The following is a 27,983-nucleotide window of genomic DNA, read 5'->3' on the forward strand; positions in this document are numbered from 1 at the left end:
AGGAGGACAGCGGAGTCAGCCAATGGGACAGAACAAGACCCCTGGAAGAGGCAGAGCAGGGGCTGCAGGGTGTAGAGCCTGTGCAGTTGCTCGGGGACCTGAACTTCAAAGGTCCCTGTGATGCCTTAACCTAACATTCTTCCTGCTGTTTGAGCAGGGCCTTTTGGCTCCTGTTGCGTGGGCCCTGCTCATCACGGGAGCTTGCCCTGGCTGCGGGAGTTTTCTGATTCCCCACTTAAAGAAACTCAGGGGCTCTCCACAGCTTTCACCCACTCCTGCATCTGCCAGCCGGTCCTTAGACACTCACTTGGTGCCTGCGCTGCGCACGGGCTACGCCCTCTGTTCACACAGAGCTTTCTTCTGTGCTGATTGCCACATTAGAAATCACTCAAACTCGGCCGGTGCCACATCATCACGCTCATGGATTCTGAGGTCAGAGATGCGGAAATCTCTTGGAGGCTGGTGATCCACCGGTAGGGTTCACCTCCACAATGGACCCTCCGGAGAAGCAGGACATCTCCACTGGCTCTAGACCAGTGGTTTTCAACCTGTGAGTCATGATCCCTTTGCATCTGTATGACCCTTCCCAGGGGTCGCCTAAGACCTTCGGAAGTAGCAGATATTTACATTACAATTCATAACAGTAGCAACATTATAGTTATGAAGTAGCAACGAAAATAATTTTAAGGTTAGGGGGTCACCACAACATGAGGAATTGTAGTAAAAAAAAAATGCAGCATTAGGAAGGTTGAGAACCACTTCCCTGGACACTCACTGGCAGCTGAGTTTAAGCGCTCTGGGCCTGGATTGGCACTCAGTACCTCTGCAACCAGGCTCTGATTGCATCCCTCACACCTGCCTGCCTGCATTCCAGGTCCTTGTCCTCTCTTCAACTCCTCCTCTCTTTTTCTAGTGCCTGCTGTGCCTTCCTCTGTTTAAGAGCCAGCCCACTGTGCCCATCTCCAACAAGAAGCCCCCTCTCCCGGGTACCCAGCACACACCCATCTCTCCGTCCATCCATCCTCCCTCTTCCCCAGACTTGCACCTGCTCCTTGGCAGGTGTCTTCAACTGGGGCCACGGCACACAGTGGGTTTGAGTCCTGTGTGAGTGTCTGGGGGATCTAGGGTAACTTGCTGGAGGCACGTGGCAGGACAGAGGGTGATCAAAGGCCCCATGGGGAAACTGAGGCACAGAAAAGGTAAAGGTAAATAGTGTACCTAGATCACTCAGTCAGTTAATGAGCCAATGGCTTTTTTTTTTCTTTTTTAGTTTGAAAGTTTGAATTCTTATCCATGTTGGATACCCCATAAGTCAGACATTGACATTCTATGTGATCCTAGGCTGCCCTTGTCCCCTCTCTAGGACTTGGCTTCCTGTTCAGCCTAAGGACAGGGTGACCTGGGCATCTTCTGAGGCTGCCTCCCAGGTTAGGCAGGGCTTCAGAGAGGCAAGGTGAAGGACAGAAACCAAGGTAGGGGACAGAGGTGTCAGGAGGCAGGGCAGAAGGTGGGGTACCAGCTACTGGAGAGCAGAATGAGAGGTGAGGGTACCCATTCTGCAGCCTGGATGGGGAGGGGGATCAGAGGTAAGGGCCTTCTCTCTACATAGTCCCCCTCCCCCAGCTCTCCTGGGGTCTGGGTTCCACCATCCTCTCCAGGCCAGCCAGTCTTACTCACCTCACAGTCCCCCTCCTTCAGCTGGCAGGAACCTTCAAAGGGCTCACCTGGAGAAAGTGTCCCATGGTGCCCACAGACAGGGTGGTAGTCTTACTTACCTTCTCCCAGCAGGCTCCTAGGGCAGACTTCTGACTGCCTTGGTTCTGGAATTCCTCCTCTGTGCGATGGCAGACCAGAGTTCCTACCTTAGCAGTATGAGGGGGTCTCCTCAGGGTCACAGTCCAGGGCCTCCATGAGCAAGTGATCCTAGAGAGGCCCTAGTGTCCGTCCAAGGTGTCCACCAGCTGTCCCCGGCTTTTGAAGACAGCTCCTCTCCCTGTTTCTGTTAACTCTGGTTTGACTTGATTCTACCATTGCATAAAGCTGCCAGTAGAAATCACAACATGAATTATTAGCTGGGGAGATGCTTACTTAACCCAATGGGTAGGCCCCATCTGGACAGTTTACCGAATCTCCCAGAAGACGGGCGGGGGGGGGGGTCAACTTTGGGAAGATAGCCCTGCTATGTTAGCCTAGAATCTCCCCGCTTCCTTCGGTGGGCCTTCCCACAGGCCCATCCTGGATTCATCCTCCCCCTCCCCCACCTCCTGCCACCCCTTACCACTGGCATCTTAATTGACCTCCTTGTTCTCAAAGCCCTAGAGACCTGAGACTCCAGCTGTGCTTAAACAGAACAAAATCTCTTCCAATTTCCCCACCGTTTAAAAGAAAATTGAATTCTTTATCTGCAGCCTGGGGAGGGGGAGAGGGAGAGAGAGGAGGAGGGAAGGAGAAAAATAGGAAATAGCAAGTCACCGGCCCCTGCTCCCAAGCTGGCCTGGAAGCCTTTGTCGACACAATGTCCCTCCATTTGGGGGATGCCTAAGGCCGCCTCTCAGGACCCTCGGTGGGCTCTGGGTTCATGTCTAGTCTTCCTGTTAGAATAAGTGTGGTGGGGGGAGCTGAGCCGAGGAAGTTGAGCTGCTGACAGTGATTGACAGGTTGGAGTTCCTCTGGCTGTCAGGCCTCAGTGCTTCTGGCCTGTGTTTGTCTCCTTAATCTAAATATCTACCCTAAAACTAAAATAGGATGGAGTGCAAGGTAGGACAGGTGCTCTGGAGAGTTCTGGATGGAGTAGGGCTGTGTTTGCAGGAGAAGAGGAAGGGAGAAGGGAGGCCAGAGAAGTTTCTGGCTCCTGGGCTGAGTTGGGGTATTAAGGCAGCCCCCCCACCCCTCCCACACACACCTCTGCCCTTGAAGTGCACCATCCTGGCTTGTGTAAGCTCTGATGGTTTTCAGAGAATCAGCAGCTTCTCAGCGCATTGATTTTTACCAAGTAAAAGAGACCTATAACTGTCGGGCTCTGCAGGGCTGCACAGCTTCTGTCACGGGTGTCCCCAGAACCCACCAGTCTCAGTTTGGGGATGTGCTGATGGCCATTGACCTCTGCCCTGATGTTAAAGCTGAAAGATACCCAGTAGCATCTCTGGTCCAGTGATTGAATCCCCGGAGTTCAGTGACTCTCGGGCACCTCATCTCTTCTGTAACTATTATGCAGAAGACACAGGTCCAGGGAAGCAGGTGGCCCATTAGGGCAGCCAGCTCCAGAGAAGCCAAGCCAAGAATGTAGCTCCAGTTTTATGGCCCCACCCCTTAATACCCCAACTCAGCCCAGGAGCCAGAAACTTCTCTGGCCTCCCTTCTCCCTTCCTCTTCTCCTGCAAACACAGACCTACTCCTCTCCTTCCTAACCAGGGCCAGTGAGTGTAGTTGCCCAAGTCCTGCAAAAGTAGGCCTACCCACGGATGACCGGGAGCAGTCCCTCACCAGGGACCTTGGTGTCCTCTTCTGGAAAATGGAAGGACTAGGCTGTATGCTCTCTAAGCCTCGCATGCCGACTTGTGATCACCTGCCCCCAGACAGTCTCCTCCCACACCTAGAGCTTCGGCTCAAAAGTCACCCTTCCATAAGCTGACCACTGATTGCTCCTGCTCAGGCAATTGCGCTAAGGACACTGGAGCAAGGAAAATGGACCCCCCTGGGCAACAGGAGAGAGAATTGATGTAAAAGTGGCCAGGGCTGGAGTGAGTTCATAAATACTGCAGACCAAAGGCTGGTGCCAAGGCCGCCTGGGCTAGGTACTGCGGAAGGTCCCCAGCCTGGGCTGGGGTGACTAGAGTACTGGGCAAGGAGAGCCACCAGGGCCCCAGCTGAGTCTGTCTATACAGCAGCTAGAAGGATGTCTGGGGTAGATAAAGTGCAGGAGAGGGGCGTACAGATGTGAGAAGTGGACCTGGGTCTGTGGGCTCAGGGCAGCTGTGGGAGGGGTAGGAGACATGCATCCTGCCAACTCATCTCTAGGGTGGCTCACAGTCCTATAGATGCTGGCTTACCTTGTGATTTTAAAACTTTATTGCTTTGTTTTATTTTATTTTTTATTATTTTTATTTATATGTTTATTTATTTAATTATTTTTGAGATAAATCTCCCTATATAGCCCTGGTTGGCCTGTAACTCACTATGTGGACCAAACAGACTTGAATTCAGTCTGCTGTCTGAGCTCTGCCTCCAACGGCTGGGCTTAAATCATATGCCACATGATCTTGTTTACCCTCATGACCCTAGGATGTGACTACATGTTCTAATAGCCTTTTCTATTTTATGCTACTACACATAGTTTTTTTTGGGGGGGAAAAAATGTACTTGAGACCCACTAGAATCTAGTGTCTACCCTTTTCGCTTCTCTGGGCTCATTTGAATGAGGAAGAATTGGGGGGGGGGCAGGCATTAAATCTAGGAGTGTCCAATTTTCAGCCCACAAGTTGCAGAAGCATGCATGTATTTATGTTACATGAGATTGTGACATGACATTTTATCTATAAAATTCATGCCTAAAAAACACACAATCAAATTGCAGAGAGAAAAGTCACACACACACACACACACACACACACACACGCACACACACACTCTCATCACATTTTAAAGAACCACATTCGTAGATACCCCAGGCCATGTGCAACCTGTGGGCCACCAGCTGGGCACGCCTCCACTAGACTGACTTCATGAACAGCCACTGGGGATTGACCCAAATGCACCGCCCCTGCTCTGCCATCTGATGGCGGTGTTGGTGACAGATTTCCATCCAGTCTTCGGACACCAACTTTATCCTAAGCCTGCTACTTCGGAGCTGTGACTTGGAATGGCATTGGCTTTTTACCAAAAAAGACTAGTTTAGCCGCCAGCAGGAAGCCCCAACAATTGTTTATACCAGACTGGTGTGTTCATCTCCCATATAAAAGGGGCAGAGCCTCAGGTGGCTCCCTTAAGTACTCCTCTGCATCATGTGTGGTATGCAACCCTCACCTTCATAATCCAAAATTCTTGCTAGAACCCCAACTACCACACCATCCAAAATACTTGCTAGGACCCCAGCTATCACAACTATATTTTATAGAAGAAAGTGAAGAAAGCACTTCTCCTCCCCCACAATGCACCTGTGTAGGGGTTGATGCCTGTGGAGACCAGAAGAGGGTGTCAGACTCTTTGGAGACGTATACTGGCAATTTTGTGCCACCAGACATGAGCACTGAGACTGGTCCTCTGCTGAGCCATCTCTTGAGCCCCACTCGCCTTCTCTGTTCAGAATTCCTAGAAATACATTGAAAACTTCTGTTTTCGTTTTATTGTCCCAAACTGCGTCAGGTGGCAGTATTTACCTGCATAAGAGGCCTGGAACATTGTCTTTCCTGTTAGTATTGTACCATCTTAAAAAGAGAGGGGGGGGAGAGAGGGGGGGGGGATTTCTATTAATTTGATAAGCAGGTGGGGAGGGCTTGGATGTCTAGTCTCTGTCAAATCACCTCTGCACTTCAATTTCCTTTCCTGGAGAGTGAGGGGGAAGAATACTTTCAACGCCCTTTTTTTTTCCCTTTGGTTTCTCAAGACAGGGCTTCACTGTATGTCCTGAAACACATTAGGAACCAGGCTGGCCTCAAACTCAGAGATCCGCCTACCTCTGCCTCCCAAGCACTGGGATTAAAGATATGTGCCACCACTGCCCAGTGATGCTTCTTTCTTATAGATTTGCTGTAAGAATACAATGATGTAATGTGAGCTGGGAGCTCAACACAGTGCCTGGAACAGAGGAGGAACTTGGCTTAAACATGAAGTCGCCTGTGTCATGTGATATATCTTTTGTGTACATCAACCTGTCATGTCCCCACCTGTGACAGCCTATGAGACTCCTTGTTTTATAGAGGGAGAAGCTAGTGCCAGATGGCCACCCCGCTGTGGCTGGCAGTCTGAGCTTATGTTTCTAGGGTATGGATACCCTTCCCTTAAATGAGCCTCACAGACTCTTGGAGGTGCCTGGACCCTCCCTGTGAACCTGGCAAAACCTAGGGCTAGGCTGGGGAAATGGCTCAATTATGCTTCCTCTGGGAGTATAAGGACCCCAGAACTGTGGGGGAGGGGTAAACAAGCCACGTGTAGTGGCCCATGGTTATAAACCTAGCCTAGGGTCAGCTGAGGGCTGTGGGGAAGCAGAGATTGGCAGATCTGAACCACACTGGCCAGCCAGTCTAGCCTACTTCACAATCCCAGGCCAGTGAAAGACTGTCTCAATAAACAAGGTTTTTGAGTCCCCCCCTCCAAGAATGACAGCTGAGGTTGATCTCTGGCCTCCATATGCATACATGTACACATGAACATGTATACACACACCCCTCTCATGGGACCATGAGATGACTGTCACCTTGTAGAACAGACCCAAAGTGGATCTCTGTTTCCCGGCTTCCCGGCAGAACTCAGAGTCGGTGCCTTTACCTCTCAGTCACCTTCCTTCCTACCAGCAGAGAACCCAGACTGGCCAGAAGTCCCCCATGGGCTCCCACTGTGTGCAATAAGTCCTTAAAACCTAGAATAGGAAGATCGGGGCCTTCGATGGTTGAATGATCAGGGACATTTTGCTCTGGAAGCCTCAGTCTCCTTCTCTCGGTATCTGCAAAATGAGAATTCACTGAGCCCTCTGTCTCTGAGGCCAGGGTTAAAACAGTGTCCTTCTCTAAGCTCATAGGCCCTTCTGGGAGCTGACTGGGAAAGGGGATTGGTAGTGGGGAAGCTCAAAGGTTCTGAGCCTAGGACAGGACTAATTCTTGATCCCTAACAGGCACAACGAGACATCATCTCCCACCCCCCTCCACCCCCACCCCCCCGTGTAACCTGGGTTAAAAGCCCAGGAGAGTTAAGGACTGGGGCTACAGACCCTGCCAAGCTCAGATATCTCAGGGGAGATATACAATCCCAGCCATGAACCTTGACCTTAATTTCTTGCGTCATGTGGGACTGTGAAATTCATTAGGGCCTGGCGGGTGGAGTGATGGAGATGTCAGGCAGGCAATCGGGTGGGTATTTAATCCGTCAGATGTGAGGCTTGCCATTTAGCGAGCGAACGAGAGAATGTACAATCGATATGTTCATTAGCGACAACATGTGTTGGCCCAATCAGCACCCGCCAATGACAGCAGGCACAGGGGCACATCACCTATGCGGCAAATCACCTTGGAGAGAGGGCAGTCCCCGTCCCCCACCATCCAGGTACCCTTCTGCACCTTCCGACTAGTCTAAAAGCTGCCAGTCACCTGTATGGCCCCGTAGAGGTGGGGGCAGGGCTGTGGATGATTCAGGGAGGAGACCCTGGTGAGCAAGCTGTAGCTCTGGGGAGGCTACTCCAGGGGGTTGATTGGACTGTCTTTTCTCTTCTATCCCATCTCCTGGATACATGCAGTCCCTCTTAACTCAGCTTCAGATGTGTGTCTGTCCCCACACCTCTCCTCTACCACATAATCCCAGCTTGATAACAGCCGTAGAGAGGCCCAAGTCCTTCTGATTGCAGAAGCCTCGCCCTCCCCAGCCAGTCCCCCTCCGTGTCCCCAGGAAAGTGGCTTTCTGCGTTTCGTTTGCTTTGCTTGGTGATCAGATGTGATTGAAAAGAAAGAAAAAAGAAAAGAAGTCACTCGGTCGCATCTTCTTCAAACCTAAGTGCATAAAGGAAGGTCCTACAGAGGGACTGAAAGGGGCTTTCTCGATTCTTCTTCCTCCTCTTCCTTCTCCCTTTTCTTCTTCTTCTCCACGTGTATGTGAAAGCCAGACAAGATCAGGGCTCAGCTCTTGCTCTTTCTGGTTGCTGGTTGTAGAACCCTGAGGCACATTATAGCTGTGGGACCTATGAAAGCAGTGAGCGTGCTGCCATGCCTCCATCCCCCCGAGGGCTCTATCCTAGGTCAACCTCCCCCCAGAAGCCACACTGGAAACAAACCTGGAGGGCAGGCGACTTGCTTGTCAGAAGACCCAGAGAAGTGGCTCCCGGTACCTACAAGTGCCCCAGGAACAAGAGCACAATCATTCTGGGAAATTAGGGCATGGAAGCCACGCTCTATCCCAGCTCAGGGACCAGGAGAGCTGAGCCACAGAAAGTGAGGGCGTCTTCTGAAGAGGTGACTTCCTGTCATCCTAGCATTCTCTAAACAAAAGCCCACAGACAGAGAGGCAAAGAGACAGACAGGTCCTAGGATAAAGTAGTACCGGGGGTTCAGAAGTGAGCTCAGAGCCATGTTTAGTGGCTCTGTGGCTTCTGATGCCATTGGACACTTAGAAGATGCCTTATGGACACATGGAATGGGATGTGGTGCCTCAGGGACCTCCTCTGGGAAGTGTCCATCAGTGCAGTTCTTGGACTCTATACCCTTGACCCTGCCACTCAGCATAAGGGCAGATTCCTGGAAACTGTGGTACTGATGTCACCAGTGATGTGATGGAGACGAGGGTGTCCTGGGATTGACCCTGTGCAGGGCTGTTGCCCTCTGCCTGTGGTCATGGAGGCTCACTGAGAAGTTCTAAGTCATGCTGGGCATTGGGCCTTGTCTCAAGGAGTTTGTGTCTGATGCTGGGTCCCTGGGAGGCTTGTCTGACCACTGGTTCCACCTGGGTGGCTCTGGAGCCCAGCTCTGCCACCAAGTGCAGTCTTACCTGTGGCCTTCAGCAGGCAGGTCTCAGGAACTAGCCAGCCTTCCTCCTTAGCTCCCGTCAAAGTATATGGGTAGCAGGGCAATCCTTCCAGAGGCTTCCTGTGTGGGGTCTCTTCTAATCTCTAGAACCCAGGCAACCCTAACCTCCACCTCTATCTGCATCGGTCCTTCTTGCTCTTCCGAGTGTATCTCACAAGGACACTTGTCATTGGATTTAAAACCCACTATGACATCATCCTTAACTTAGTTACACCTGCCAAAGTCATTTTTCCGAGGTCACGTGCCCCTGCGGTAAGGACATGGACATGTCTTGAGGGGCAACCCGTTGACATATATCATCCTCCTCAATCGTGACTTACAGATAGCAAAATGGACAATTGGATAATACGTTATACCAAGGACATTGGGGCTGGCCACGGGATCTAGTAGATCTTCCAAAGCAGGCTTTTCATAGCTTCTCCCCATGCCCCACCCCCCACCCTCTCCATCCATCTCACCCCAACCCCATCTTGCACTATCTATTCCAGGACCATGGCCTCTTCAGCTAGGCTTACCTCAGCCTCCCTGAAATGCCTTCCCCACCCTTCAAGGACCACTCATTCCCGCAGGATCTCACCCCACCCCTCTTTGCCCATGCTGTCCTTGGACTCCTAACCTCCAGCCATGGTGGGTCTGTTCTCTTGCCTGTGTGAGGACTATACCCCCAGTTGCATGGAAAGAGTCTAGACTGCCCCTAGTTCTTTCCAGTGTCTTCTCTTGTCCTGTGTAGCTACGGCTCTGGTGATCAGGCAGGTTCATGTTGAACTGTGGCTGGGAAGGCTGAGCCGCTAGACCAGCAAGACCAGAGCAATAGACACCCCAGACAGGACTAGAAAGAGCCCCTTCCTGACACAGTGAGGGAAACTGAGGCACGGGACAGGGAGTGACTCTTCTGAGTGAGATGAGACCTCTGATAGTCCAAGTTCAAATTCTGGCTCTGCCACTGCAGTCCACTGACCGTAACGTGTCTCTCCGGGCCTCAGTCACTCACCTGAAACACAGATGTGATAATGGGGAGAAAATGAGAAACAGGCTCACTTGAGTGTGCCTAACACATAAACAGTCCACCATCTACTGTCTAAAACTATAATCGCTGAGAGTGTTTTTAGAAGTAGATGGGTTGGGGAAATGCCTTGAAAATGTGAGGGCCTGGGCTGGGATCCCTAGTACCCCCACAGAAAAAGCCACGTGACCCTAGTGCTGCTGCAGGGGAGGTAGGGAAGATTCTTGTGTCTCTCTAGGCAGCCAGCCAGCCTCGCCGATCTGGCAAGTCCTCGTGAGAAACCTTGTCTCAAGGGTGGGAAACGCTCCTGAGTGACAACACTCAAGGTGGCCCTCCATCCTCCACACATGTGCACACACATGCACATACTTGCACACATATGCACACAATACAGAAATAAAATGACGCTGCAGGCCGTGTCTTTGTTATTGTCCAGCCTGCTGCCTCTTGTAATGTACTCGACAAACCTATTTTTCTTTCTTAAAAACAAAAAAGTGCAAAAATGATGAAATTCCTTATGCAAACCTTTGGTGTCCGCCCCATAGCAGAATCTCAGCAGCACTGTGTGACTTCAGTGCCTTGCTTAATCTTTCTGAGCCTGACTTGCCTCATCTATAAGGTGAGAACCATGTTGGCTGAGCCTGAGTGTCAACATGTCTGCATTACTCAGAGCAGCACTGGGACCCTTAAGGACTGATTGGGATGGAGTGCAGCCGCCACCAGCAGAGGTTTTCATCTGGGACCCCTTACCTTATAGGGGGTGATGTCAAGTTGTTAAAGACAAGTGTTCCATACAGCACCAGGCCCACATACTTGGTTATTCCTCTGCCTTTGAGCCGCTGCCCCCACTCCCCAGCCACAAACAAGAGTCCCTGGGGATTGCCAGGCAGCAGGCATACTGTGCTCCTGTCCCCCTGACAGCCTTTGACACAGCATAATTGCTTCCCCCACGGCAACTCCTTTAAGTTCAGAGCTGCTGGCCAGAGCAATTTGCTCCCCATCAATTTTTATTTCCGGATTTTAAAATAAAGGGAAATAAAGCAATGAGCACCGCTACCCAAGAACAACACCACATCTACAATAGACAAGTCAGCCCAGTGCCTCGAGAGCATCCTGCTAGCCTCCCTTCTAGCCTGCAGGACCAACATCTTGATAATCCAGCAGGGTGGGCACCGTGTCTCCTTCACCTTGACCCAGCTTCTGTTGTGCAGCCCAGGTATCCGGGAGGTTGGGCTGAGGATGTTCACCGGGAGCATCTGTGCAGAGGATACAGAAAGTATGCTGAGACCTGGGGTGGGGAGTGGTAGGGATGAAGCTTGGCTGCCTGGTGTATGCAAAGTCCTCGGTTCAGTCCCCAGCACTACATACGCCAGATGTGGCTGTACATGCCTGTAAGCCCAACTCTCAAGGAGTTGAGGCGGGAGGATCAGAAGTTCAAGGTCATTCTTGGCTGCATAGCAAGTTTGGGGCCAGCCTGGATTACTTAAGACAGAGTGTAAAATAAGACAGAGCAAACAAACAAACAAACATCAATGTCCACTTTACTTAGAAAGTGGTCCCTGTGTGCCAGATACAGCAGAAAATACCCTCCATCAATTGCCTTCATTGATCCACCGCAGCCCCACGATAGCAGCCCCACTGCTCTTGTCCCTAGTTCACAGATAAGGAAACCTGGGCTCAGAGTGGATGTTATGATGGGGGCTTCTCCTTCTCACCTCCCTTTTCTTATCTTCCTATGATGTCTCCATGCTCCCTCCTCTCCCCTCCTCCTTCTGCTGGCTCACCCCTCCTCCTCAGCAGCATGCCCTGTTCCAGACTTCCTACAGACTCAGCCCAGGCCAAGCACCAGAGACTCCCTTGAGTATGTCTCGTTCCTCTTCGCCCACAGCCTGCCTGCTATTTTTTCCCCCTGTAACCTGTGGTCAGCCCCTGGTTCCACTGCTCCCTGGACCACCCATCATCTGATTCCTCCGAGTCCTAACACTCCCCAGAGCCACAGTCAGTAGCTCTTCTCCAATGATTATGGCCACCCCCATCCCCGGGAGGCACTCAGAGTATCAACATCCTGCCATCCTTGACCCCTGCTCACCACATGGCCACTGTGGCCTCATCTTCAATCCCACTTCAGTTGAGTGGAGATAGAAATTTCCCAATGTATTTACATTACTCTGGAAGCACGAAGAGCCTAGATGTCCCGGGCTATAACTTCCCACCTAGAATGGTTATCTGCAGCCCTGGTGGGAGGGAGATGAGCACATTGAAAGCTCTATGCTCTCAGGGCCCATCGGTGGAGCTTCCTCCCACCGATGCCAGCCTCTCTAGCCCCCACTCCCAATTTCTCGGCAGAGCCCCTCCACTCGCACTTGGTTGGAGGGGCTGCTGCAAGGGCCTGGTTGATGATGAATGTGAAAAGGATGACGGCGCAGCACCGGGGCTCGGTGGAGCTGTTTAAAAATGCATTCTGCCATGTAAATTTCTGCCCCATCAATCCTTATGACATGTCACACATTGCTATTGTTTCCTGAACAAATTGTGCCTGGTGCCCTTCTCTGCAGCTCTGTGCACGGGAGCAGAACTGCCCTCGACGCCTGCTTAAGTTGCCAGGATCCGGTGCTGCCTGTGAGGTAGCTCGGCAGCTGGGCCTGCCGTGCTTCAGAGCGGAAGGCCCGGCACACACGTGCAGGGAGTCCGGATGTGCATGCGTGACCAGAGTGCAGGTGTTGCGTGAGGAGCCACTGCGCATGTGCCTACAGGCCTGCTGGGAGAGATGTCCAGGTGGCTGGGAGAGGTGGGGAGAGGACCATAGGGGCTGGCGGGGAGCACTTGAGGCTGAAGAGGAGGGTATGGATGATCTGTGTGTTTCAGTGTTAGCAACCTGGGAGCTCTGCCTGCCTGCACCAGACAGAAAAGGAAATTTCTGGAAGTGTATATAAGGGAAAGTCAGGTTACTGGGAAGTAGGTCTATTCGGGACTCAGGGTGGGGGAGAAGGAAAGAGAAAGAGGGTGTAGGTGCATATAAAGACTTGGGGAGATGCAGAAAGGGAAAGGGTATAGTGAGGGACAGCTTTTAGTCTCCCTAAAGGGTTTGGGGAGTTAGTTTACTTGGCTACAGATGAGAGGTCTGTCCCAACAGGAAAAGAGTCAGATAGCCAAGTCCAGCATCTAGGAAGAGTGGGGCTGTGTTTGGAAGGAGGCCCAGAGAAAGCCCATCTAGAGCGATGTGAGCAGTGGGAGTCAGTGGGGTTTAAGGCTCAGAAATAGCAGATAAACATGAACAAGGCCAAGTTAAGGGCCCACAGGGAGGTATAGGAACACTGTGTAGGGCTGTGTGAGGAGACAGTGGCAGGACAGGTATCCTGGGCTAGGACATTTGCCTCAGAGCAGCCTAGAGGAAGGGGGTGAAAAAGGTTCATCACGAAGACTAGGTGGGTAAGAGGGCATTTTCAGGGAGCTCGAGGACCTGGGAATCCCTCTAGAATGCTGGGCCTGATAGGAGTGCTGGACCCACAGACACAGGGAGGCCTGAATAGGGAGAATTAGGTAGGTCAGAGGTTACCTGTTTTCACTAGGGTGCTCTAACCCTCAACAGAAATGTCAGGATAGAGACTACACCACACCAACCTTCCCTTCAAGTGGGCCAAAGACACCCATACAGACAAAGCTCAGACTTGGACAGAGCTGGGAACCTTCTTTGGGAGGCAGTAGAAGGCCCTACCTGAGGGGATGAATCTTGGAAGAGCCGAACCCATGCTAGCTTAGCTAGCTCCTCTCAGTCAAAGCTGAAAGGACACCGGAGCAGGGACAGAGCTGCTGAGACGGGAGGAGAGCCCTGCCTGTAGGGACCCCCTGGCTCCTTTAGACCCGGAGCACCCAAACCCCCACCCTCTTATTTTCAGGAGAACCAGGAAGGCACATGGTTAGAAACTCAGGCTTCAGCTATCTGGTTCATATTCCTGCACCATGGTGGTGTGACCTTGGATAAGTTAGTTGACCTCACAGAGCCCTGGGCCCCCCTTTCTCTATAGAATGGGGGGGGGTCCCACAGAGCTATTGGGAAGATGGGATAAAAGCATGGAAAATACTTGTAAAATTTGTGGCCTTTAGTGAAATGCTCACGAAAAAAAAAAAAAAACCACAAGGTGTACCGCCCCTCCCATTGAAGTACTGAATAGAGACCGGCATTTCTGACCAATCTGGGGACCATCCCCCGCCCCTCCAGACTCCCCCACTCACCTTGTCTTAACCTTTGGAATTTTCTCCCCATGTGTATTTATTTTTTTTTCCTTTTCGTCCACAGCAGAAAATTACACTTGTGCTGGCATTGTCCATCAGGAAAATAAGCACCGTGGGCACAATCATGCAGCTCAAATGCCTAATGCGCTCTGCCAGAAAAGCTGTGCAGGACAAGGTTGAGGAGATGCCTCCTAGACCAGGCATCTAGGCACCCCAGCCACGACTCTGCCCCCCTAGGGAAGGCATGTGGGACAGGTGCTGACCACAGAGCAGGTGCTAAGCCCAGGACAGGTGCTAAACCCATGGCAGGTGCTGGCCGCGAGGTGCTGACCGTGGGGGTAGATGCTGGTCAAGGAGACATGAACTGGCCATAGCGACAGTTGCTTTGCCCTGGAAGCAGGTACTGACCGTGGAGACAGATAGTGACCCACTTTAATTCCTTCTAGTCTGTGGAAAGCCTGGTGGGAAGGCAAAGATGTTCTGAGTCTCCAGGTCTGGGTGCCCTGCTACGCACAGCCAATAGCTGTCTTGTAGACACCAGGCACCTTACCACAGGCCCTTCTGTCGCTCAGTTCAGCCTCTCCAGGCTTCTTTCCCACCTAGAGCTCGCTCTCTGCCATATCTCCTCACGGCTCTAGACCCTGTGTTCCACTATCTAGCTAGTTCTTTCTCAGCCATCTAACTCCGTATTCCTATCGTAAGCCACCTTTCAAAGAGGACTTAACACTTTGGTTCCTGGTACAGCATCTGGTACCTTGGAAAAGCTAGAAAGAATTTACTGAGTAGTGAGGGTAGGAGGGAGGGAGGAAGGGCAGTTGCTATAGGTGCCTCCAGATAAGCCAGCCATCCTCCATCTGCCCTTCATATCCACTGTGCTCTGTCTGAGGTCCCCCCCAAGAGAGGCTGTGACCAGTTGGTCTTTAGAAGTAGCCAGAGTCTGAGGTGCTTCATGAACCCCAGGTTGCCCCTACTCAAGCCATATGGCTCCTCACTGGCCACAGGAGCATCTGCTTGTGGCGCAGAAGCCCAACATGCTAACGCTTTGGCTAGAAATGGGATTTCGCTCCGTTGGCAAAGTCTGAGTCCATGTGTGATGCCACATGTATCAGCAAGCTCGATCTGAGCTTGTTCACCAGGAAGGAAGTGGGGACACATGAATGATGTTCAGGTCCCCAGACTGTGCCATGCATTCCAAGAGAGATGTGACCAAGGACTCTTGGCCACGACCAGCAAATGTTCAGAGTTCTCTAAGGGAAGGGGCATGTGGGGTGGGTCCTGATGGGTAGAACAAAGTTTTAAATGAAAGGGCAGAGTCATGAACAATGAGAAGAGTTCAGGGTGCATCAGGGAAGGTGTGGCTACAGGAACAAAGGCCAGCTGGGCTGTGGCTGTTCTAGACATCAAGATATTGGTCTGGATTAACTCATCAAGTAACAAGGAGCCATTGAGGGTTTTTTGTTTTGTTTTTATCATAAAAGGACACTTATTTTTTTAAAGATCATTTATTTGTGTGTGTGTGTGTGTGTGTGTGTGTGTGTGTGTGTGTGTATTATATGTGTACAGGTGCCTACAGATATTAGAAGATGGCATCAGACTCCCTGGAACTGGGGTTATAGGCCATTGTGAGCTGCCTGATGTGGGTGTTGGAATCTAAACTCAGATCCTCTAGAAGAGCCTCTGTTGCTTACGTGGAACTCAAAGTCTTTTACCATGAAGTGAAGTCATACATTTTGTCAAAGTGCTAGCATATTGGACTTCTGCCCCGTCAGTATACAAAGCAGTGGGCAGTCAGTCGCCAGTGAAACCATGCTGATTGCTCAGCAGCAAGCTCCATGAAGCACTTGCTAGTGCTCTTAACTGCTGAGCCATCTCTCTAGTGCCTGTGGAGAGCGGTCATTTTGGCCATCGGATTTATGTCTTGCCCCTACAGCCCTTCAAGAACCTTGACGGCTGGTAAAATGTACTAGTATGTCTCTGTCCATATGTGAGTGTCAACCCAGCATCCAGGGAGGACAAGATGGGATGGTGGCCTTGACACAAGTGCCAGAAATAGGTACTGGAGACTTGTTGAGGTGTTCACCTGGAGACCAGGGTTGCCTGGGCAGCTAGGTCAATCTGAGACACCTGTGCGGCCAACTATACCACCTTCCCATCATACCCGAAGTCACCTACCTGACCCAGAGGCCCCAGGAGTCTCCTGCAGGACATCTGTGTACTCGTTTCTAGAATGTGGCAGAAAAGAGGGTGCTTGTGTCTGGAGAGGATTATATTTTCTATCTATAGGCCTTTGGTCACGTCCTGAGGTGAGCCATGGCCTGTCTGTCACTTGTTCTGGCCATAAACTTCAGAGAGCTGCTGTGGGCAAGTCTGGGGAAGAGGGTAACTTACTGGGTGCTCAAGCAGTCAGAGCTGGGCTGGGTAGAGGCAGGCAGCAGCTGCCTGACTGTACTGGGTGGCAGATGGGCAGTAGAGAGCTGGATGTCCAGCCCTGAGGACATTGTTTTGGGGCCCCTAAAGACTCGCACATAAACTGCTGAGACAGGAAAAACCGCTGAGCTCCCATAGTCCAGCATCTTCTCTCTGGAGTTTGGGTCTAGAACAGTTGAGGTCCAGGGGAATCTATTGATGAGACTCTGGGGATCAGCTGAGATCATCTTAATGTAGACACTGGCCTCTTGCCCTAAGGCATACCCTCCCTTCCCTGTGTGTGCTGGACTCGGCATAGCTTCCAAAGAGCCTGGTTGGTCCCTGGGGTCCTCTCACAGCCTGCTCAGGCCACCAAGGCTGACAAGGGAACATTTGTGGGCCCTCTGGGGTCACCATCTAATAATTGTGTGAAATATGTAGGCCCAGGACCAAGTACATCTGTCAGTCTGTCCTCACCCTGCATCAGGGGTACCCAGGCTAAAAGGGGCTGCAGGTTAAAGCATTAACCAAGGTTGGGTTCAAGGAGAGCAGGAGCGGGTAAGACAGGCCAGAGAAGAACCCTAAGCTTGACCCTATATATATAGGCAGCACAGCCTATGCCGACCTTGGAATTGTCTGTGGCCCAGCCTGAACTGGAGGTGGCTGCATAAACTAGACAGGCTGGAAACTCCTCCCCCTCCCCACCTTGTAAGGCACAGAGTTCTTGACCTCACCTTGGCTTCATATAGTCGAGAAATAAAAGCCGGCTGATACCTTGGTCCTGGCCTACATATTTCACACAATTATTAGATGCTGACTCCAAAGGGCCCACAAATGTTCCCTTGTCAGCCTTGGTGGCCTGAGCAGGCTGTGAGAGGACCCCAGGGACCAACCAGGCTCTTTGGAAGCTATGCCGAGTCCAGCACACACAGGGAAGGGAGGGTATGCCTTAGGGCAAGAGGCCAGTGTCTACATTAAGATGATTTCAGCTGATCCCCAGAGTCTCACCAATAGATTCCCCTGGGCCTCAACTGTTCTAGACCCAAACTCCAGAGAGAAGATGCTGGGCTACGGGAGCTCAGCGATTTTTCCTGTCTCAGAAGTTTATGTGCAAGTCTTTAGGAGCCCCAAAACAATGAAGGGCACAGACCTTCTTTCAAAGCAGGGGTGTGTGTGTGTGTGTGTGTGTGTGTGTCTGCTGGGTCACTTTACCCTTCTCTGTGAATGACTCCCCTCCCTTCAAGTGCCTTTTAAATCCTTCCATATTAGTAGGGGAAACAGAACCAATAGAATGAATATGTACTGATGGGCAATTTATTAGATTGGATTACATGACAAGGTCTGGGTAGTTCAACAGCAGCTGTTGTACATGGTGAAGCCGAGAACCCAGTGGCTGCTCATTCTACAAGGCTGGGCGCCTCAGCAGTCTCACCTAGCCCTGACAGTCTAGAGGATTCCTGAAGAGCTGATGGTTTTCAGTCTACTTGGAAGCCTGAAGAGACTGGGTTCTGATATCAGTGAAGGAACCACAGCCACCAACAACAGCAACAATAGCAGCAGCGTTAAAGTAGAAGAACTTCCCCTCAAGAATGAAGGCAAACAGGCCAAGTTGAAGCTTCCTCTTCCAGTTCCTTTTGTGTGAAGTACCTCCCACATCTATCACGTGTCTTCGCACTTCAAATAACCCGCTCAAGAAAATCCCTCTCCTGTGTGTCTAGCAGCTTGTCTTTTTATTTGATCCCAGATCCAGTCATGCTGACAAACATGATTGACCATCTTTCCTTCCTCCTTCCCTCTCTCTTCAAGTTTCCCGCCCCATATTCCTTTTCTTGCTAGATGGCGCCCATTCCCTTCTTGGCACCAGGGAACACATGCCCTTTCTGTGTACCAGGCACTGTGCCAGCCAGACCCCAGCAGGTGGAGGCCCCACTCTGCCATATCACCAACCCTCTTCTCAAACAGAGGAGTATGATGTTTGGTTCCCCAGGGGCCATCTTGTGCCTCTACCCACTCCTGCCCCCGCCAAAGGACTCCATGACGTGGTATCAGTTTTTCCTCAGATACAGAAACGGTGCTGGCATCTGGTGATACCCTGGATGCTGCATTGCCCCTGGGATTTAGGAATGGAGGGCATGAAGTTTTCCCCTCCTTTCTCCACCTCTGGAAGGGGAGAACAAAGGTATCACCAGGAGCGCTGCGGTCCCCTCTGCCCTGGAACACCCAGGCTCCTTTCCTTCTGGAACAGTGCTCCTCTGGGGTTAGAGGACTCCGCTCAGCAGTCAGGGGCATGAGATACAAAGTGAGCTTTGTTTCAAGCTGTGATACCTGGGTAAACGATGGACTTTTGTGGTGCCTCTGTTTCCCCATCTGTCATTTGGGTTTGGTATAAGAATGACATCTCTGTGTGGGGGCGGCACTAAGTCTCCAGTTGTCATGAGGAGTGGCTTGGGCAGGGGAGGCCCTGGGGAGTCAGTGTCTGCTTCTGTATTAACTCGGCACAGCATATACACTGAGGAGCTTAACCCGGCTCTGAACCTGGCTGGGATCACAGTGGAGGATGGGGGGAGCGGTAGCAGCTGTCTGCACACAGACTCTAGGACCATTGCTGTGGAAACTGGGCGCAGGAGGCAGTGCCCTGAAAACAGGCAGCCCAGAGCCCTCAGAAATGGCATCTTTATGAATAGCCACATTTTCTGGTTAACTAAGGTCTTAATTCTCTGGGTATAAACATATTTTTCATTTCATTCATTTGGGATAGAAATATATTATTCATCTATCTGCCTTCCGGAGCTGGATATACCAAGCACACATTAGCTTCTCATGAAAATTCAGGTTTATTATAAAGAACATAGAATTTAATAGATTTCATAGAATCTGGGAGCTTTTAAAAAAGAACCTCAGAAAATATTGAGCGGAGGGGCATTAAAGCGTATTTTTAGCTACCGTCTCTATTCACATACCATCTTGGAGAGAAGCCTGAGAATAAAGCCAGTGTAAGTGAGCCCCAAGGTCAGCCCAGCAAACTGGTACCTGGGGGCAGGCCACAGCTCACCAGCTCCAAAGCATTTGCCTAGGAAGGGGCCAGAGTTCAGGTCGAGGACAGTGCCTACCCATGGGGAGGACCTGCTGAATCTGCAAGGCAGAAGAGAGGAGGAGGGGAAAGGAAAGGAGAAGCTGGACGGCATCTTCAGATTGCAGCCGTGTCCAGGGTGAAACAGAAGCCAATGACCCCAGCCACCAAAGCCTTCTAGAAGGACTGTGCTCCCCCATGTGCCTTGACAAGTCGCCTGTGGCCAGGGACCACCTTGCTGAACAGCACAGGCTCTGGGCAATTTGCCTGGGCCACAGGAGGCACATGGAAGGGACATGGGTGTCTGGGCTCTTTCCTAGCCTGCCACTCACCATCTCCCCTTTTACCACTGCAGGCAACCGACAATGATGTGGGCACCTTTGGGGAAGTCAACTACTTCTTCAGTGATGACCCTGACAGGTGAGTTCCTGCCCCGGCCTCTTGACAGCAAGCTTCTGATGAGCCATAGAGTCCAGCAAACTGCCCTGTGCCCAGGGGAGCTCTGAGAATCTGAACCCTAGAACAGTGGTTCTAAACCTTCCTAACACTGCGACCTTTCAATACAGCTCCTCATGCTATGGTGACCCCCCAACCATAAAATTATGTTTGCTTCTACTTCATAACTGTAAGTTTGATATTGGTATAAATCGTAGCATAAATATCTGATATCTGACCCCCAAAGGGGTTGAGAACCACTGCTCTAAAGCGAGATTGTTTGTCTGGTTCTAGCTGGAACCAGCTTGCTAAGCCCCTAAGCTCTCTGGTACAGGGTTTCTCTGGAAATAGCTTTGGGAGTGGAGAAGCAGGCATCTATGAGGCCCAGAAGTTTGAACACTGCTCCTCCTGCCACCAGAGGCCACAGAGGACATTTGAGGCCCCACTGTGCACCAGATTCTCTGTCAAACACTCACCATGCATTGGCCTTAGTCCTAGATCGTCCCTTGTCACTAATAGGGAGTTCAGTTCTCAGAACTCTCCTCAGTTCCATCGGACAGGAAATCACAGCTCCAGGAGGCTGGGTGACTTACAAAAATTCACATAGCTGGTAGGCAACAGGGCTAGGCCTCTATACATGGCCTCTACTGCCAGGCCACATGGCCACTACCAGGAGGGTGACTCTTGGCATACAGCAGCTCCAAGATGGACCACATGTCTCTGTGCTTCCCTGCACATGGGGGTAATGCAGTCCTTCATCTAGACCTGGTCTGCCTCTTGCCATCAGTTTATCAGAGGCCGGGGAGACCTGCCAATTGAACATGTTCAAAGTCCTAGTTGAAGCCACAGGGCAGGTTCGCTGCTGAGAATGAGCAGCCTAGGGCTGGGGTGACACCTCAGTCAGGAAGGTACTTACCATGCAAGTATGGGGATCTGAGTTCGATCCTCCTGGAACCCAAGTGAAAAAGCCAGGTATGTATGGTGGTACATGCTTGTAATCCCAGAGGAGGGAGACACAGGAGGATGCCCTGTGGGGCTCACAGACCAGATAGCCTGAGCTCTGGGTCAGTGAGAGACCCTGTCACAAAAAAACAAAGTGGAGCCCTTCCATACACATGTGTAAACAAGTACACTTGCACACACACTATTATACATACACACCATACACACCACACCACACACACACACACACACACACAGAGAGAGAGAGAGAGAGAGAGAGAGAGAGAGAGAGAGAGAGAGAAGTCACATGTATTTGGAAGCCCAACCAAGTGAGGCAGTCTGGCTGTGAACTAGCATTAACAGCCCAGACAGTCTATGGATGATCAAGGAGAAACTGGGACCCTATAAGGTGTCACTGGCAATGCCAGACACTCTGCGACAGAGGCCCCAACACTATGTAGACGTATAGCAGTGGCTGGATGCACAGGGCAGCATCTCTCTCAGGAGCCCAGTGGTCATGGTTCCTGGTCATCCTGACTCTCTCCTCTCTTCCCATCTCTGGACCCAGGGTTTCCCAAGCACCCTTCCAGGCGTGAATGCTGGCAGCTGCTGGACAGGCAGCGCATACACACGGTCTTGGTAGCTCATGTGGATTTCTAACGGGCACCCCTAAAGGCGATAGCTGGAGGGTTGGTCTCACTGGCCCTCATGATCCCTAGAACACTCCTACCAGCCTCTTCCCAAAGGCTTGATCCCTCCAGCAAATGACAGTATCAGCTCCAAAAGAGGACCCAGCACCCTTCTCCAACTATCAGACAGCAGAATTTGTGTCCCCAGTTCTCTATTATCTAAACTCACCCAGTGGGCAAAGCTCCCCCTCACAGAGAGGGGCCTGTCACCTAGTCCTTGGCCCCCACTGGAGCTCACCCACAACGTGCTTTAATCCTGGCCTCCTCTGCATCCTCTCCCTCCTCCCTCCCTGACACAGATTCTCACTGGACAAGGACACGGGGCTCATCGTGCTCATAGCTCGGCTGGACTACGAACTTATCCAGCGCTTCACCTTGACTGTCATCGCCCGGGATGGCGGTGGTGAGGAGACCACAGGCCGGGTCCGGATAAATGTGCTGGATGTCAATGACAATGTGCCCACCTTCCAGAAGGATGCCTACGTGGGTGCCCTGAGGGAGAATGAGCCCTCTGTCACGCAGCTGGTGCGGCTCAGGGTAAGGCCTGGGAGCCCTGCGCTTGCTAGCTCCTTCTGAGTTCTCACAGGTGGTACCAGACTCCCATTTACATGCCTGGAGCTCCTCTGAGCATCACCTCCTGCCCCTAGAGACCCAGAAGGGACGCATTCAGCGTGTTTGCCTCAACCCAGATGTCAGGCCATCTAGCCTAAAGACACCCGCCATGCCCCTTTCGAGGCCACAGGGTGGGGTGTCAGTCCCGTTGCAAGACCACTATAAGTGTGGTAAGATGGCTCAGTAGGAAAGGGCCTGCCATCAAATATGAGGACCTGAGTTCAGTCCTGAATGTCCCTGTCAAAACTGACTCACACCTGCGATTCCAGTGCGGAGGAGGGGAGACAGGAAGATCCATGTTAGCCAGTTGGCAAGGTCCAGTTTCAGTGAGAGAGAGACCCTCACTGGGAGGTGGTGGCACACGCCTTTAATTCTAGCATTCAGGAGGCAGAGGCAGGCAGATCTCTGTGAGTTTGAGGTCAGTTTGGTCTACAGAGTGAGCCCCAGGACAGCTAGGATAGTTACACAGAGAAACTCTGTCTTAAAAAATTGAGGAGGTGGTGGGGGGAGAGAGAGACCCTCTCTCAAAAGATAAGGCAAAAAAAAAACAGTGAAAAAGACACGTGATGTCAACCTCTGGCATCCACACACACTCACACAGGTGCACATGTATCTGCACACAGGTGCACACACATACTTGAGAGTGTACACACACACACACATAAAGTAGCCACAGAAACCACAAAAGGAGAAGCAAGGGAGAGATGGGCAGGGAAGGAACAGCCTGTGGGGAGAGAGCAGGGCCCACCTGAAATGAGGCTCTGGTCTGCCTAAGTCCCATACAGCAAGTCCCTAACGCACAGCAGTGATCTCTAACCAGAGAATTCATGTCCCCTCACTGTTTCCCCATCCTCAGAGCCAAAGTGACAGGACCCAGGCTCTCTCCTTGGAGCTTGTTTCTGAAACAAACGGTGATGAAGGCAAGGGTGGAGAGTGGGCACGGGTGCACAAAAGATATGAGCCTAGCCTGCCATGATTTCCCCAAAGTCCCCACCCTTCCCTTTGACTCGGCCCCAGGTACAGCTAGCATGCTGGAAAGCCCTGAAGGCTCTCTAGAGTCAGAGACACTCTAGAAAGAGGTCCCCACAGTCAAAGGAAGAAAGATCCCTGGTCCCTTTCTGAATATTTGCTTCCCTTCTTACTTACAAGCAACATGCATTTAATAGGAACTGACTGTGCAGCATGCTGCTGCACTCAAGAGCCAGAGGACCCTGTACACATAGACCCACGGACTAATTGCAAGCAGCAATTATAAGAACTTATAGTGGGCGTGAGAGCGCTAGCAGAATACCCAAGGATCCCAGTCTTAACCTGTTTTCTGTTGCTGGAGCGCAGTAGCGGAGGCTGCATACTTTATAAAGGAAGCAAAGTGCTGTGTGCCCATCAATTTGACCTCGGCTTAGGGCCCCTTGGCTCCCTCACAGTGTTGTAGACAGCATCGTGAGTGGATCAGGCGAGGAAGCTCACACAGCTAGATAGGAAACAGTACAGATTCAAGGTCAGGCATGCTTTTTCTATAGTAACTTGATCTTGATCAGGGTCCCTTAAAACTACATTAATTCATGCTGGTGGCAGAACCTCCAATGACATAACCACCTCCCACGAGGCCCCACCCCTTAAAAGTTCCACTACCTCTTAATGCTACCCACCCCGAGAACCAAGCCATTAACACATGAACTTTTGGGGACAAACTGAATAGCAGTTGTAGCAGTCTTATCTCTGGGGGGCCATCTATGACGTGAGGTGTTGGGGATGGAACAGAAAATATGCCAGTCACCCCCTGGAAGAGCCGGCTCCATTTTCCAGCCCACCTTTGTGCCCACAAGTGGAGGGAACAGAGTTTTGCCAGGAGCCAGAGAGTGGATTCCTTTTGAGGAATAAGAAGGTCCCTGAAGTCCTGGGCCAGGAGGTGACTTGAGCTACACCATCCAAAGAAGAGCCAAAAGGAGCTGGGCTGCTTCTCCACCATGCTGTCCTGGCCCCACATCTTTGGTGAGCTCACTGGGCCGTGTCTGCTCCGTTCCTTCCAGGCAACAGATGAAGACTCCCCTCCCAACAACCAGATTACCTACAGCATCGTCAACGCGTCCGCCTTCGGCAGCTACTTTGACATCAGCATCTATGAAGGCTATGGAGGTGCGAAGGGGGCAGGGTAAAGGGCCCAGCTGGGAAGAGGGGTGGTGGGCCACTTCCAGTCATGGCCCCTCCAGAGGTGGGGACACCCTACAACTCCTATACACCCTGCACTTTTCTGGAAGCTGCTGGACCCCTGTGGCTGGAGTAGGATGTGGCCAGAGGTCATATCTCCCCAAAGCCAAGAGCTAGCACACACCAGGCAGACCTTTCTCTGTGTCATAATTAGGCCCATGGCCAACCGTGCAGGTACGATGGGAAGCCTGAGGTGACTAGAGTCCATGGAGGAGGCACATTGGATGAACCTCACTGTCCTGTGGGCTACCTCTCAGCCTTTCATTGAGGGCCTAGTCTCCATCTAAAGAAATGGAAAATGGTGGCAGACTCTTCCCCGGCAGCCATGTTCTATGGCGTCCAGAGGAATGATGGCAAAGTTGCCTAGTTACACAATAGTGACCAGTTGGTGTGCTCAGCACAGAGCCTAGCGCTGGCAGTCACTAAACCAAAAAAGGTCCATCCAGGAGACTCACCATGCTGCCTGTACCCAAGGGAGGCTCTGAACCCAGGCAGCTGGACTCTGCTTGCTAAGGCCCTTGTTCCTGCTATTCCAGTGATCAGCGTGAGCCGCCCACTGGATTACGAGCAGATACCCAATGGACTGATATACCTAACAGTCATGGCCAAGGATGCTGGCAGCCCGCCTCTCTACAGCACCGTCCCTGTCACCATTGAGGTGTTTGTAAGTATCCAGGGACACTGGCCTTTCATTTCCAGGGTGAGGGGTGGTGAATGCTTCTTGGAGGCCTCACCTCTGCCTGGTGGGAAAGGACTGTGTCCCCACGGTTGCAACCCTCCTAAATCCTGCTCCCAGCACGTTGTTCCATTGCCTCAGCTGTTGAGGCACCGGCACGCATGGCCAGAGAGACCCAGGGCCCTGGAGCTCAGTGAGAGATGAATGGCCCTGCTTTGGCTCTGCATGAAGCCTTGTGATCCGCTCTGGAAAGCAAGGCTGGGGAGACAAAGAGGGGAATGGTGGATGACCCCTTCCTCAGAAGCCACATTCCATGGAGTCCAAAGGAATGATGGGAAGGTCGCTGTTCCTCTTCCCTGTCCCTCTTTGTCCCTCTCTTCCTTTATCCCTCCTCTCTCTCTCTCTCTGGTTCTCTGGATATAGAAAGGGGCCTGGGCGCAATCCGCTGCCTGTCTGACATGAATATCAAACACACCTCAGCGCTTTCCTGTCTGAAATTATCAGCGCCCGAATCCATCTCCGCACTGGCTCATTTGCCATGTGCCGCTCCCCCGGCCATGCTGGGGACACAGCACAGCATGGCCTGACAGCAGGGCCCACAGGTCTTCTCCTGGGACCCCACCCCCCAACACGCACTTGAGCACGCACTGGCCTGGCCCCTCCCTGTTTGCAACAGAGGGTGGGTGAACGTGGGTGGGATTGCTAGCGCTCTGGAGAATCCAATCAGGCTATCAGCTGGGACATACCGGGTGGGGGGGTGCGTGGAACACCAGCTCAGGAAGCTCCCCACAGCCGGCTTGCAGCTGACCTTCCTGTTGCAGCCAGCTCCAGGCAGCCTCTGGGGCAGCCTCACACCAGCCCTTTAATCAGCCTGAGGCTGGGACCAGCTTCCTAGCAGACAAGTCTCGTCAGGACAGGAGACGCTACTTCCTGACTGACCAGGGTGGAGTTGAGGTGATGAGAACTCTCAGGGGTGCATGAGAAAGCTCCCAGGGGCAGGCACATGGGAGCAGGATGCTGGGGTGACTGGGAAGGGGGGGTCTATGCAGAGATAGGGACAGCTCAGGGGCCTTCCAGAGGGTTAGGATTTTACCTCAGAGAATGGCAAAGGAGAGCGGGGTCTCGTGGGAGTCCTATAACACTGGCTTATCTTGAACCCACAACCTTCTGTCTTAACCCAACAGGGTAGCACCAAAGAGCCAAACTGTGCCCCACTAGTGATGACCCTGTCTAGTGCTCATCACATGACCTGACCCTGACCATGCCTCCCAGCCTGGCTTCAGTTTCCCCATCTTGATCATAATCACCAACCCGGCCCTCCTCAGAGTCACACATTGACCCACATTGACCTTTGACCCACCCAGGCTTCTCTCCCACCCACCACCCCCTGCTGGGCATTCTGTCTGCATCTGAAGCACATGAAGCCTGGGGAACGGAAGGGAGTGGGCCACATCCCCAAGTGACATGGAATGACAGAGAAGCACAGCTCTTCCTGAGGGTGTGGGACTTAGAACCTGCCTCCACCACCCACTGTGTGTTCTGGTCTTCTTGCTGCTCTGTTTTCTCGTCCGTACATGGAGACAATCAAGGTGCCTGTCTCTGTGTTACCATGAGATGGGTTTAAGACCACACAGGCAGCCCCTGGCATGTTGCCCATCATCACAGATGGCAGGACAGACACTTGTCCTGCCAACAGCAGCATGCCCAGCCTGCCCTGGAGAGTAGGGGCATGCTGAGCAGGACCCTCTAGGCTTTGGGACAGGCAGGGAGCTAGGAGGGGTAAGGGTGGCGGGGGTGGGGGTCCTAGTTTCATTCTGCTGCTTTGATAGAACAAAAGGAAGCCTTCCTGGGGAGGAAAGGGTTTATCTGACTTACACTTCCAGGTCACAGTCCATCACTGAGAGGAAGTCAAGGCAGGAAATTATGCAGAAACTATGAAGAAGCACTACATGTTAGCTTGTTCTCTCTCTCTCTCTCTCTTAGTTTTTCAAGACAGGGTTTCCCTGTGTAACAGTCCTGATGTTCCTGGTACTCATTCTGTAGCCCAAGCTGACCTCTATCTCACAGAGATCTCTCTGCCTCTGCCTCACAAGTTCCAGGACTAAAGGCATGTGCCACCACTGCCAGGCCTTCGCTAGCTTTTTTATACAGCCCAGGCCCACCTGCCTAGGGCTGGTGCCACCCACAATCAGCTGGGCCACCTCCATATCAACCGTGGATCAAGACAGTCCCTCTGACTTGGCCACAGGCTGGTCTCTTGACTGAGACACCATCAGTTGACTCCAGGCTGTGCCACGCTGACATTTGACACTCATTAGAACAAGGAGGTTAGGAAGGCGGGTTAAAGAGATAGGCACAGTCAGCCACATGAAAAGTGAACTGCTCCCGTGCTCCACCATGGAGCCAGGACTTCCTGTCGCAGTTTCTTCTACGCCCTAGGCAGAGGAAGCCGAGGAAAGAAGTGGGAGAGAAATGCCCCTGCTTCCTTATGCTTACCAGTGACCGAGCTGGAAGTGAACCCCTTTCTCTCCATAGTCACAGTCTGGGAAGATTAAGGCATCTTCCCCAACATGTGACTGAGCCCAGTACTCTTCAGAGACCTCACCTCTACCCCATGAATAGGATTAACTGAGCCAGTGGTGTCTTATCAAATAAAGTGTGGTTCTTAGAGCTCATGCCTGTAGCCTGAAAAGCTGAGGCAGGAGGATAGTCATGAGTCAAGACCAGCCTGCACTATATAGTCAATTCCAGGCTAGCCTGAGCTATAAATTGATAGCCTATCTCAATAAACCAAAATAGAGTAATCAAAGCACAGTTCTCACCTAGTGGTCCTGATGAGAGCCAAAACTCTGCCCTCTTGTGACCCCCTGCTGGGGTGGACTGTTGCTGCTTCCTGTTAAGGGGCCACATTAGGCAACATCTGGCTAACCCAGACTCTACTCTGTTGTCTGGGACTCATTGAAGAGACCTGACATGGCCTCTTTTC

At 51.9% G+C, this 27,983-nt stretch overlaps 1 protein-coding gene and 1 long non-coding RNA gene across 5 annotated transcripts in view; one reads left to right on the forward strand and one right to left on the reverse strand.

Moving 5' to 3' along the window:
* Positions 1-27,983, forward strand: part of Cdh23 (cadherin related 23) — a 326,387-nt gene that overhangs the window by 178,552 nt on the left and 119,852 nt on the right. For all 4 annotated transcript variants that reach the window (XM_041655414.1, XM_041655412.1, XM_041655411.1 and 1 more), the window contains 4 exons: positions 19,791-19,855; positions 21,801-22,038; positions 24,144-24,249; positions 24,858-24,985. In XM_041655414.1, the coding sequence (XP_041511348.1) occupies positions 19,791-19,855; positions 21,801-22,038; positions 24,144-24,249; positions 24,858-24,985 (537 nt within the window). The remainder of the gene's footprint in view (positions 1-19,790; positions 19,856-21,800; positions 22,039-24,143; positions 24,250-24,857; positions 24,986-27,983) is intronic.
* LOC121450489 overlaps positions 23,553-27,983 on the reverse strand; it is a 33,633-nt gene continuing 29,202 nt past the window's right edge. Inside the window, exon 3 of the long non-coding RNA XR_005974616.1 lies at positions 23,553-23,584. This is a non-coding gene — a long non-coding RNA (uncharacterized LOC121450489). The remainder of the gene's footprint in view (positions 23,585-27,983) is intronic.

Source organism: Microtus oregoni, unplaced genomic scaffold (assembly GCF_018167655.1).
Source record: "Microtus oregoni isolate MIOR12 unplaced genomic scaffold, Mior012 000007F_ref0000211, whole genome shotgun sequence".
NCBI classification, from domain to species: Eukaryota; Metazoa; Chordata; class Mammalia; order Rodentia; family Cricetidae; genus Microtus; species Microtus oregoni.